Here is a 12,194-nt window from a genome sequence, read left to right as displayed (position 1 = left end):
TACATGAATTCCTCCTGCCTCAGGTTGATGTTGTGGAACCACCAGGAAAGGTGGTGAATCTGGGAGCCCTCTCCATCGGACAGACGGTGAAGAAGATCGTCACCATAGCAAACAACAGTGCGGTCCCTCTCACTTTTAAGCTCAATCTTATGCCCACCACAGCGGAGCTGCAAGAAGCTGGGGTAAGGCCTCTTCCTTCACTGGAGAGCGCTTTGGTGTGCCTGCGGGGATGCCTGCCGGTAGCTATGAGCTGCTCTGGGCAGGAGCGAGTAGATAATTACAATTGTGTGCTGTCCTGGCTGCCTGTATGCTGTCCTGTCCTCCCTGCTGGCACTGCTCTACCAGCAGAGACTTGCAATACGAATGTCTCATCTGAGCTGGGTGTCAGGACGCCCCTAAGAGCCAGAAGCGAGAGGAGGTACAGTTCCTCTCATCTGTTTTAGACACGTACGTTAGGACGTGGCCGTGTGTATTAGATACCGTAAGGTCATCTTTAGAGACCAAGAGTTACAGCTCTCTTGGAGCTCCCGTGAAATTACTTTGGAAGACCCAGTCCAGCTCACCTTGGTGCCTAGGGGTGCGTACCAGGGAGCGAGTAGGATTGGGGCAACGTTGATGGGGACAGAACAGGAATTGGAAGACTCGAGGGAGGATTCACAGCTCAGTTGCCAGGTGAAGCAGTCTCCACTCCTTTCTTTGGGCAGGTTCTCTGCTTGAACCCCACCAGCAAACTAAGTCTGAAGCCCAAAGGAGACACCTGTAGAGTGGAGGTGACCTTCTCCCCAAAGCGTCGCATCCAGCCGTTCAACGAGGAAGTGGCGCTGGAGTGCAATGGCCTGGTGCACTCCCTCTTCGTGGTGCGGGGCTCCTGCCAGGGCATCTGTGTGAGCTTGGACCAGGAACACCTCAGCTTTGGAGCGGTGGTGCAGCAGAGCTACACATCCCGGCGCATCGTCATGCAGAACACGGGCGACATAGGAGTCAAGTAATGCAAAACCCCGTCTTTTCTGAGGGCTGAGAGCTTGGAGGGGGGTTGGATGGAGCTGTAGCTTGCCCAGATAGTTCCCCTCTGCTTTTCCATCCCACTGGAGAGTCGTGCAGCCGAGGCTGTGCCGTCAGGCCCTGGAAGTTAGCAAGGGATACGCCAAAAGCGTGTTCACAGATGGGTGCAGCTGAGTCCTGCCCAGCCTGAAGCCTTACTGCCAGGTGGCTCAGCATCGTGCCCGAGATCTGGGGGAAAAGCCCACAAGAGGATTAGAAACAGCGCGCTGTGTTTGCAGCCTCCCAGTTGCTAACCCTTCCTGCCTGTCCTTGTGCTTTCCTTGGCAAGGTTTAAGTGGGACGCCGAGAGCTTCAAGCCAGATTTCTCCATCAGCCCCACAAAGGGTTACATCTCTCCAGGAATGGATGTCCCCTTCACTGTGACCTTCCGCCCCTCTCAGCTGAGCCGTGCTATCCAGTGCGAGGGCCTGCGGTGCTTCATCCAGGGCAGTCAGCCGCTCCGGCTTACGCTGGCAGGGTGCTGCCTGGAGACCCCTGTGACCAAAGAGGTAACCAGAGCAAAGACAGGATGGGTCACCCACCTACCCCACCATTTGCACCACATCCCTCCCAGGGCAGGCCGTTTAGGTGCATAGACTCACTCCTGCCTGTCGTCCTGCCTGGGTATCCCAGAGCGCTGAGAAAACCGCTGGGCAGGATTCCCAAAATTTCTGAGCCCTGTAATTGCCTTCCTGCCCTGTTAAATGCACCGCTCCTCCAGTGAGCGCCCCAGCTGTCCTGGCTCTGCGTGGCAGCACCCTTGCTACGCGGACACCCTGCAGGGCTCTTCTGAGACCCTCCCCACAGAGCCACCCAGCTGTAGCCACAGGATTGCACCCGCAGCCCCGCTTTTCCTCCCTTTCGGGGCAGGGGAGGGCATCCAGCACTAGGAGTGGGCAAGGCAACTGCATCCCGCTCCTGGGGCACAGGGATGCGGCACAGAGAACTCCTGGCTCTCACGGGCCTTCCAGAAGGCTGCAGCTGGGAGGTGTTGGCTCTTGCTCCCAAAAGAGAGCCCAGAGCTGCTCTTCAGCCTGCCCCTGAAGGGGCTGTGCAGCTGCAGGTCTTGTCCTTGCACAGGAGAGTTTCCTTCCAGGCCTCCCCATTTTCTTTCTCCCCTCCTTGGGAGGCAGCAGGCCCCTTCACCCAGCATGCAAGAGACTTGTTCCTCTCCCTTCTTTAAGAACAACCAACTTGATTTACTCCAACAGCTATGGCCCCAATGGAAATTTTACATATGACAAGGAAAAGCTGCTCCTTGTGCTCCAGGTCCTGGCATGGAGCCTAGTCAGTCTGAGAAGAGTGGAAAGGGTTCCTCGGTACAACCAAGCAGCCTCTGTGCTCCTCTGTTGCAGACACTGACTTTTGCGTGCGACGTGCGCGAGCAGCACAGCCAGACCATCCTCCTGTCCAACCCGAGCAACGAGGCCTGGACCGCGCAACCTGTCATTGAGGGGGAACACTGGAAGGGGCCTGAAATTTTCCATCTGGAGGCCAATCAACAAAACAAGCCCTACAAGATCACCTACAAGCCCCTAACCATGAGCTCTGAGAATAACAAACATCAGGTATGTGAGCTGTGCCGCATGCTGACCCTCATCCTCACCCTGCTTTGGGCAGGCGGTTGGACGAGGTGACCTACAGAGGTCTTGTCCAAGCTGAAAGTGTCCTGAGACCTATGTTGGAAGTTGGGTTTCTTGGCGGCTAGAGGCCAGGCATAGGGAAAGTGCAGGTGGGAAGTCTGGACTGACCACTAAACGTATTGGAGCAGCGAACCTAAAAAGCCAGGTTTTCTGAAGGCCCAGGCAATGAAGTTTGGTCTGTGCAGCTCGTGGTCCCTGCCTGTGCAGCCCAGGGGGGCTCAGAGACCCCCGTGCTCAGCCCTGTGGGCTGCACAGGCTCCCCAAGCCCTGGGCACGACCATTTCTGCCAGCCCTGCCCTGGTGGGGTCCTTTTGCAGCAGGGAGGGAACAAGGCGGGTGAAGCTGCCCTGCCATTTCTCTGTGCCCCCCTGGCCGTGGGCAGTCAGGTGGGAAATGACACGGAGATCTCTTGACCTCACCTTCAGTCATACAGGAGCTTTGGAAAGAGCCCTTTCTGCAGGTCTCGAGCTGGGCGGATGGGGCATGACTGGCCCCTCTGTTTTCATGGGCACTATTTCTGAGACGTACCAGGGACAAGCTTTGAATTCAAGGGGTTCGATTCAGAACGGCTCTGGGGTGCTGGAGGGGGGTGTCAGGCACCTGCCCCTTGCCCTGCTCCAGCTGACCTTCTACTAAGCCAGAATTGAGGCGAGGGCAAGAGTGGAGGCTAGAGGCTTCTGGGCTCAGTCTCCAGGGTGCTCAGCAGATCTGCACCCTGTAGGGTTGCATATGCTCCGTATCTCTTTCGTGTGGAGCCCTGCAGGAAGTGCCGTGCAGTTTTCAGCTGCTCTGGAGGCAGAGGAGATGCCCCAGGGCAGGTGGCTGTGACCCACTGGCACCATACTGGCTATGAGCTTTTCAGGGCCCACCCTGGCTGCTGGGACCTTGCCACGCCAGCTTGCAGGCTGCTCTCTTGGCCAGAATGTTGGGGCTAAACCCCAGCACTGCCAGGGCAGTCGAGCTCAGCCGGGACGGCCACCCCCTTGCCACGGCTGTCCCTGCACGAGCGCAGGGCTGGCAGCCGATGTGCCCAGGTTAGTAAGGCAAGTAAAGGAGTGTTGGGATGGGCAGAGCAGCTCTGCTGCAGGGCCGGTGTTCCCTTGCTTTGCCCAGCCGTGCTGCCTCTGTGTCCTGTAGCTGTGCCGGCCCGAGCAGGTACGACGTTGCCATCTCCAGCCGTGCAGGACACAGGGCTGCAGTCACAGCTCTGCCAGCTGGACTCGCTCAAAGCTGCTCAGGTGACAGCCTGAGGCGTGGGGCACTCTGAGTGTGCTTGAAAGCCAGTAACCGGTCTGGACAGAGAGCAGGAGAGCTCACTTACCCTGTTTCTTGTCTCTAGGGCTCCATCTTCTTCCCATTGCCGGAAGGGACAGGCTTGTACTACCTCCTGCAAGGGACTGCTGAGGCTCCAAAGTGTTCAGGGACCATTTTCCGGCAGGTCCCGTGTAGGACTTCCTACACCGAGCTCATCCCCGTCTCCAACTGGCTGAACAAACGACAGAGGTGAGTCCAGCCCAGGAAGTCTTGTCCCATCAGCAATCCCTGCAGCAGCATGAGGAAAGGCTTCCCACTGCCTGGAAGTTCCTTCCTGTAAGCTTTTCACTCTCCTGGGCCGTTTCTGGCCATAGGTGTCTGGGATCGCACTACCCACCTTCTGCCTATGCAGACCCGTCCTGGAGGGGAAGAGAGCTGGCTCCCTCTGCTTGAGGCATTGAGGATGAGAGGGGCTGTGCTGTACCCCGACACGAGGGGCGTCCTCTGCGAGTCCTTTCTGTTGACGGTCACTGCGTGCTTCTCACCCACAGGTTCCTCGTGGTAGTGGACATCCTGAAACCAGAAAAGCTGGGAAGCAGTTCTGTGCTGCAGGGGCTGGAATATATCGATGTGCCAGGCTCTGCCAAGAAGGACTACAAGCTCACGTTCCTCTCTTACAAGGAAGGAGTTTTTAATGCAACGGTAAGTGTGGACACGGGGCTGTGGGGCTCTTCGAGGAGCTGTTGGCTCACTGAGAAGCTACACGCCTGTTTTCATACCCCTGCTGGTGGGATTGTAGGTGTCCTAGGTGGGTACTGAACAGCAGGCACCTCCACACACACCCACTCAGGTGTCCATCTCTGTGAGGTTCCCACTGGGGGCCACAAAGCCCAGGTGGGTCAGGGCATTGGTGAGCTGGACGCAATGGGCGATGGGGAGGCTACGACGTGGAAACACCACATATACTTTCCCTGGCCTTGCACTCCTCCTGGGTGGCTGCTTACAGCTGTTCTTGGAAGTTGGGCGCTGAGCTTGGGGGGCTCTTTGGGCTGGCTTGGTACAGCTGATGTCTTTTTATGTGCAGAATGACCAGCGCTTCCCTTTTTCTCTGATTCAGGTGACCTTCCTCAACGAGGTGACCAAGGAGTACTTGTTCTACACGGTGACTTTCAAGGCCACCGCTTCGGGACCCATCAGCACTGTTGAAATGACCACCGCCGTTCGACAGAGAGCGTCTTCCACCGTCAAGGTGGACAACCCTCTGCCTGTCCCAGTGACATTTGCCATAGATTGCAAAGTGCCCGACATCAGCGTTCCCCAGCATTTCACAGTTCCTGCGCAGTCGGAGGTAGGCACAAAGCTCCTCCAGTAGGCTCTCCTCTCCCTGCAGCCTTTCTGGGAGTGGGTGCTCTTCAAGGGTGATGCCCTACAAGAACCATCTGGGGCTGCTTTCCAAGGGTGACAGCTCCCACCTGCTCATAATCTGGAGGGGAAGCAGCATGTGAGAACATCCCTAGTGGGAATCGCCCTGTGCTGGTGGAGTCTACCATGCTACCCCTTGCGATATGCTCGCCTCAGGCCTCACGTGGCCGTTCCTTGTGCCACATGCGCTTTATTTAGTGTGGGTATGTTCAGTTTAGAATGGCTGCAGGGCATGCCTCACCCCACTGACAGGGTGTTTGCAGTCTGGATTGATAGGAGGCATTGTGTGCCCTGGGGAGAATAGGGGCATTTTAGGGTGGGAAGCTTCTGGGATAGTGCTGGAAGGCTCTCAGATGTTGGGAACGGTCTCCCAAGTGAACTGTTCCCCAGACGCAGCAAGGCTCTGCACCAGAGAGGGAGTTGGAGTGAGCGTGGGTGCTGGGTTCCTTCCAGCACTGTGTGAGCACACGAGGGACCAGTTTCCGCCGTCCCGGCCCCTGGCTTCCCCGCCTCTGCCTGACCCAGTGGCTTTTCCCTTCGTTCCTCCCAGGCTGACCTCATCTTTGAGTACCAGCCCCTGAAAATGGGTGAGAGCACCGGACGCCTGGTGCTCCAGAGCAGCGACTTGGGCTCCTTCTACTACAGCCTCCACCTGAAAGCCACCGCAAGCAGGCCGGAGAAGCCCCTCCACTTCTGCACCACGCTGGGCTCTAGCCAGACCATCGCCACCAAAATCATGAATTACGCCCAGCAGAAGACAGACTACGTCCTCCAGGTGACTCCAGCCTGCCCAGTGCTCTTGCTGGGAGGCAGCTCGTGTGGCCAGCATCAGCCCTCTCCATTGAGGGATCGTGCCCCTCCGGCTCAGCCTGGCATAGCCAGCGTGGCTGTGTGAGCCCGGGGCGCTTCCTACCGACGCTGGGCTTGTCCCCAGCTGGACTGTCCTCACTTGCAGACCATGCTCTGCTGCCCTTGTTGGAGCTGCTCTTGGAGGTTCCATGGTGGCTGGACTTCCACCCTCAACCCCAGCTCTGGCAGGAAGGTCTTTTGTGGTCTGGGTGCAGGGTTGTCCCTGCTGGGCACGTTTGGACAGTCCTTATGGCCATTCACCAGGGGGGTGGGGGCGGGTGGGGGGGGCAGGTGCAGTGACAGGCACAGGAAAGGGACCCTAGCCAGCATGATGGCAGGGGACTCTCCGTTTCTTCCTGAGGTGCTGGCTGTGCTTTTGTGACCTGTCGCCCTCCCTGGTCTCTTCTCTCCCCTGTGCAGACCGACTGCGCCGACTTCCAAACAGAGAAAACCATCACCGTGGACCCCGCCAGCCCGGGGGGCTCAGAAGTGAGCGTGGAGGTGACCTACGAGCCCTGCCAGCTGGGCGAAACCAGGGCCACGCTGAAGCTGTCCTCCCCGCTGGGGGAGGATTACATCATCCCCCTCTTTGGTCTTGCCCTCCCACCCAAACCCCAGGGCCCCTTCCCCATCAAGGCCGGCGGCAGCACCTCCATCCCCTTCAAAAACATCTTCCCACAGCCCATGGCCTTCCAGTACACGGTGGAGCACCCGGCCTTCACCGTCAGGGCCACCAAGAGCTTGCGCTCCAAGAAGACCACCGTCATCAGCGTCTCCTTCGAGGGCGGCCCGGCCCTCGTCCCCACCAAGCTGGTGGTCTCCTGCCCCGAGGGGCCCGACATCTGCTGGGTGTACTACCTCCGTGGCCTCCCCGCTCCCAAGTGACCCTCTGGCTGCCTTCATCAGCAAACCGAGGGGGAACAGCGACCTCCGCAGCGGTCGGTCAGGAATAAACCCCGCGGGGCTGCTGAGGCATCAGCGAGGAGAATTTCCACCAGTCCTCTTCTGGACACTCCCTGATGGGAGTCCTACAGGGCCTCATCCTTTGGACCAACAGGCACCTTCCCTTGTCACACATGGGCTGGAAGAGGGATGCTCTGGAGAGTTTCTGGCAAACCTGTGGAGAAGAGCTACTCACCCGCCCTCTCCCAGGGGCTTCCTCAGCTCTGACGCCCTTCCCAAGGACAGCCCCACCAGTGGGTGCAGTCAGCATTGCAGGAAAGAACAGGCAGCAGCCACGACAGTCAGCACTGTGGGAAAGCTGGGAGGCTCCTAGTCCAGTGTGTGTGGCACAGAGCCCAGAAGAATGGATTTATATCCCTTTTCCCCAAGTGTTAAGTTTCCCTTAAAGCATTAACGACGGGACTCACCCTGTTTCTCCCTGCAGAATAAAATATCCAAAAGATACTTTTGTCTCTGATTTCCTGCATTTTTCCTGAAAAAGGCAGGTTTTTTACTCTCTTAATTGCTTCTGTTTGTCCTAGGTTACAGTGTAAAATGTGCCAAAAGAAAAAAAAGTATTCTATGACCATCTTCAGGAGCTGTTGAGACCAGGTGGGGGGTGCTCCCTGCCTCCCCCCTCTGGACCATCTTCTGTCAATGGGCACAACAATGCCTTATCGCCTGACCCATCGATAACTCCCTCCTGGACTATCTCCTGTTAATGGCCCATCAAGGAACTGCCTCACGACTCCCAATCCCATTGTGAGATGCTCCGCCCGGGGGCGGGGGCGGGGTGGGGGGGTGGGGGGGGAAGGAGCCAAGCAGTCCATGCTAAATAAAAACCAAGATCTCCAACACCCTAGCAGCCTTCTTCCACTGGATTCCCAGAGGAGTTTTTCCCCCCCCACTCGAGTTCCAGAGGACAAGAGCTACCTACCTACCACTGGACCTTCGGAGGAAGACCAGACCCTTTTACCTGATCGCTGCTTCAACAGAACTACATCCATCGCTTCAGGAGGACTGCAGCCAGCATCTTATCGGACTGCTACTGCCCCCCTAACAGGGGGTCAGGTTGTATTTCTGACTCTGTCAGTGTAAACCAGGGGGTGGTTGGTTTTTTTTTCCTGCCTTGTGTTATATATATATATATATTAGTAAAGAACTGTTATTCCTATTCCCCATATCTTTGCCTGAAGGCCCCGTTAATTTCAAAATTGTAATAATTTGGAGGGAAGGGGGCTGCATTTTCCATTTCAAGGGAGGCTCCTGCCTTCCTCCGCAGACACCTGTCTTTCAAACCAAGACAGATTTTGGCGCCCAACGTGGGGCCCGAGGGCATTGAGAGATAAAGGAATAACGGTTCTTGTGCGTTGGATATAGATTCCTCGCTAGGTGGCATCATGTGGGCTAGTTTATCCTGGTTCATGTGGCATGTGGTGGTGGCTGTATTTCTCCCATTTGCAGGCCCTTATCTGAACATGGGTCCTATAACTAAGGCTACTGTGACTGTTATCCAGTTTGTTTTATGGATTAATAAGGTGAGGAATTCATGGCTTATTACCTTCCTCTGGAAGGTGGGCACATGGATTCAGAGCTATCACACACTAACTGTATGGTTTTGGGGTTACTTTAATAATGGTACCTACTGTGAGGAAATGACACCGGGAGAAATTTTCTCCCAACCCCTAACCCAGCTCTTTGGGTCTACTCCACCAGTTTTCGAAGGATTCAGATCTTCCCTAAGTGCTAATGATACCATACAGTGGCTGGTGTTGCTGATAGTCCTATTTTATTCAGTATTCAGAGATCAGGGGAGATTGACTTGGATAACCACCCTGACTAGGAATGCTGCTCCAGAACCTGACCCTGCCTCACAGCTCACATCAGAAACGAACCACCCGGATTGGGTGAAGGAGATACGTGAGATGGGCCAGATGCTGAAGGAGGGCATTTTCTCAGCTGCTGGGAAACCCTCCTCCTGCCTCAAAGAGGGAGAGTCTAATGGTGCAGCAGTAGAACCCACAGACGTTACAACCGTCCAGGTTCCAGCTGAACCGCAAGGGCAGTCACAGCCAGCAGCAGTCGCCCCTGTGGAAACGAGGAAATCTAAGACGAAATCAGAGTGCTCGGTTAAGAAAGGAGGGCCCTCAGAACCTGCAGGCGAGCCAGTGGTTGAGATAATCACCGAGTCCCTGACGTACGACGGTCTCCATAATCTGCACAAAGACATCGTACGGCGGGGGCGTGAGGCTTTTACAACCTGCTTACTTCGGGTCTGGGACCTTATGGGTACGGGTGTGCAACTGGATGGCAGTGAGGCAAGGAATTTGGGACCCTTGACTCAGGACTCAGGTGTCAATCTGGCATTTGTAAGGGAGCCAGGGACCCTTTCCCTCTGGGAGCAGCTTTTAAAGAGTGTGAGAGAGAGGTTTGTCCACAGAGAGAGAATGCAGGAGCACCATCACAGAATGCACTGGAAGACCCTTGAGGAAGGGATCCAACAGCTGAGAGAAGTGGCAGTATTGGAGGTACTCTTTGGGAGGGATGGACAGCATGGTAATGACCCTGACAAAGTCAGGTGCACAGGGCAAATGTTGTGGAATCTGGCAAATCTAGGGCCATCTCAATACACCACCTTCATTGCAATGATTAATGCAGATAACGACCGAGAGACAGTGGGTTTTGTCACGAGCAAGCTTAGAAATTTTGAAAGCATGATCCATGGCCCAGTGCAGGCTAATGTCTCTGCTGTGATTAAGAGCCTACAAGAGGAGATGAGGGAAATAAAGGAGGAGGTGAGGAGGAGCAGTTCCCATTTGGCACCGGTACAAGTCACAGGCCCTAAAGTCGGAGCCCAACGTCCCCCAGCTAGAGGGAGAGGGTACACCCCACGAGCTGAGCTATGGTACTTCCTGCACGACCATGGGGAAGACATGGGACAGGGCGATGGGAAACCCACTTCTGTCCTGGCAGCACGGGTGCGTCAACTCAAGGAGGGAAACACTAACCGGAGGAGTAACACTAAAGTGAAGGTAGCCTCAACCTCCCAGGACCGAGCTGCCAGATATTACAGAAGGGAGGATGATCCGACAGATCCCCTTGAAGGAACCTCTAGTATGTATGTCCAGGAAGGAAATGATAACCAGTGCTAGAGGGGCCCTGCCTCTAGCCAGGGAGAGGCACGGGAAAACCGGATATTTTGGACGGTGTGGATCCGATGGCCTGGCACGTCAGAGCCACAAATATACAAAGCGTTAGTTGATACTGGTGCGCAGTGTACCCTAATGCCATCGGGACATGTGGGGGCAGAACCTGTTTCCATTGCCGGGGTAATGGGGGGATCGCAGCAATTGACTCTGTTGGAAGCCGAGGTGAGCCTTACCGGGAAGGAGTGGCAGAAACATCCGATTGTGACTGGCCCAGAGGCCCCGTGTATTCTGGGCATAGACTTCCTCCGGAACGGCTATTACAAGGACCCAAAAGGTCTCAGGTGGGCATTTGGGATAGCTGCTGTGGAGGCAGAGAGCATTAGGCAATTGAACACCTTGCCCGGACTATCAGAAAACCCATCTGCAGTAGGACTCTTGAAGGTGGAAGAGCAACAAGTGCCAATTGCCACCTCGACAGTGCACCGCCGGCAGTGTCGGACGAATCGAGATGCCGTGATCCCCATCCACAAAATGATCCGCGAGCTGGAGAGTCCAGGGGTGGTCAGCAAGACCCACTCACCCTTCAACAGCCCCATTTGGCCTGTGCGCAAGTCTGACGGAGAATGGAGATTGACTGTGGACTATCGTGGCTTGAATGAAGTGACTCCACCGTTGAGCGCTGCCGTGCCGGACATGCTGAAACTCCAGTACGAGCTGGAGTCCAAGGCAGCAAAGTGGTATGCCACTATTGACATTGCCAATGCTTTTTTCTCCATTCCTCTGGCAGCAGAATGCAGGCCTCAGTTTGCCTTCACCTGGAGGGGCGTACAGTACACCTGGAACCGACTGCCCCAGGGGTGGAAGCACAGTCCCACCATCTGCCATGGACTGATCCAGGCTGCACTGGAAAAGGGTGAAGCTCCGGAACATCTGCAGTACATCAATGACATCATTGTGTGGGGGAACACGGCAAGGGAAGTATTTGGGAAAGGAGAGAAGATCATCCAGATTCTCCTGGAAGCTGGTTTTGCCATCAAGAAGAGCAAAGTCAAGGGACCTGCCCGAGAGATCCAGTTCCTGGGGGTAAAGTGGCAAGACGGACGGCGTCAGATCCCCACCGAGGTCATCAAGAAGATCACTGCGATGTCTCCACCAACCAGCAAGAAGGAAACACAGGCTTTCCTAGGCGCCATAGGTTTTTGGAGCATGCACATTCCTGAGTACAGCCAAATTGTGAGCCCTCTGTACCTGGTTACCCGCAAGAAGAACGATTTCCACTGGGGCCCTGAACAGCAACAAGCTTTTGCCCAAATCAAGCGGGAGATCGCTCATGCGCTAGCCCTTGGCCCAGTCAGGACAGGACCAGAGGTAAGGAATGTGCTCTACTCTGCGGCCGGGAACAATGGTTTGTCCTGGAGCCTTTGGCAAAAGGTGCCTGGAGAGACTCGTGGCCAACCTCTGGGATTCTGGAGTCGAAGTTATAGAGGGTCTGAGGCCAACTACACTCCCACAGAGAAGGAAATCCTAGCAGCCTATGAAGGAGTCCAAGCTGCCTCGGAAGTGATTGGCACCGAAGCACAACTCCTCCTGGCACCCTGACTACCGGTGCTGGGGTGGATGTTTAAAGGAAAGGCTCCCTCCACCCACCACGCCACCGACGCCACATGGAGCAAATGGATTGCCCTCATCACACAGCGCGCCCATATTGGAAATTCAAATCGCCCTGGGATTTTGGAGATAATTACAAACTGGCTGGAAGGTGAAGACTTTGGCCTCACTGACAAAGAGGAGCAGGAACAAGTGACGCGGGCTGAAGAAGCTCCACCGTACAACCAACTACCAGCAGAGGAAACACGATATGCTCTTTTCACTGACGGTTCCTGTCGCATCGTAG

General features: G+C 55.8%; 1 protein-coding gene across 1 annotated transcript in view; it reads left to right on the top strand.

Annotated features, from left to right (window-relative positions):
• The window catches only part of LOC147413510 (axonemal central pair apparatus protein HYDIN-like), a 117,110-nt gene extending 110,016 nt beyond the window's left edge, over positions 1–7,094 (top strand). Inside the window, exons 80-88 of the mRNA XM_086478737.1 lie at positions 24–182; positions 705–985; positions 1,331–1,550; positions 2,397–2,609; positions 4,024–4,187; positions 4,490–4,640; positions 5,056–5,286; positions 5,911–6,135; positions 6,630–7,094. Of these exons, the coding sequence (XP_086334863.1) occupies positions 24–182; positions 705–985; positions 1,331–1,550; positions 2,397–2,609; positions 4,024–4,187; positions 4,490–4,640; positions 5,056–5,286; positions 5,911–6,135; positions 6,630–7,094 (2,109 nt within the window). The remainder of the gene's footprint in view (positions 1–23; positions 183–704; positions 986–1,330; positions 1,551–2,396; positions 2,610–4,023; positions 4,188–4,489; positions 4,641–5,055; positions 5,287–5,910; positions 6,136–6,629) is intronic.
• The last annotated feature ends 5,100 nt before the right edge of the window (positions 7,095–12,194 follow it).

Source organism: Leptosomus discolor, chromosome 27, assembly GCF_034619465.1.
Source record: "Leptosomus discolor isolate bLepDis1 chromosome 27, bLepDis1.hap2, whole genome shotgun sequence".
Taxonomy (NCBI): domain Eukaryota; kingdom Metazoa; phylum Chordata; class Aves; order Leptosomiformes; family Leptosomidae; genus Leptosomus; species Leptosomus discolor.
Note: the sequence above shows the minus strand (reverse complement) of the source record. Positions and strands in the feature narration are given on the sequence as shown.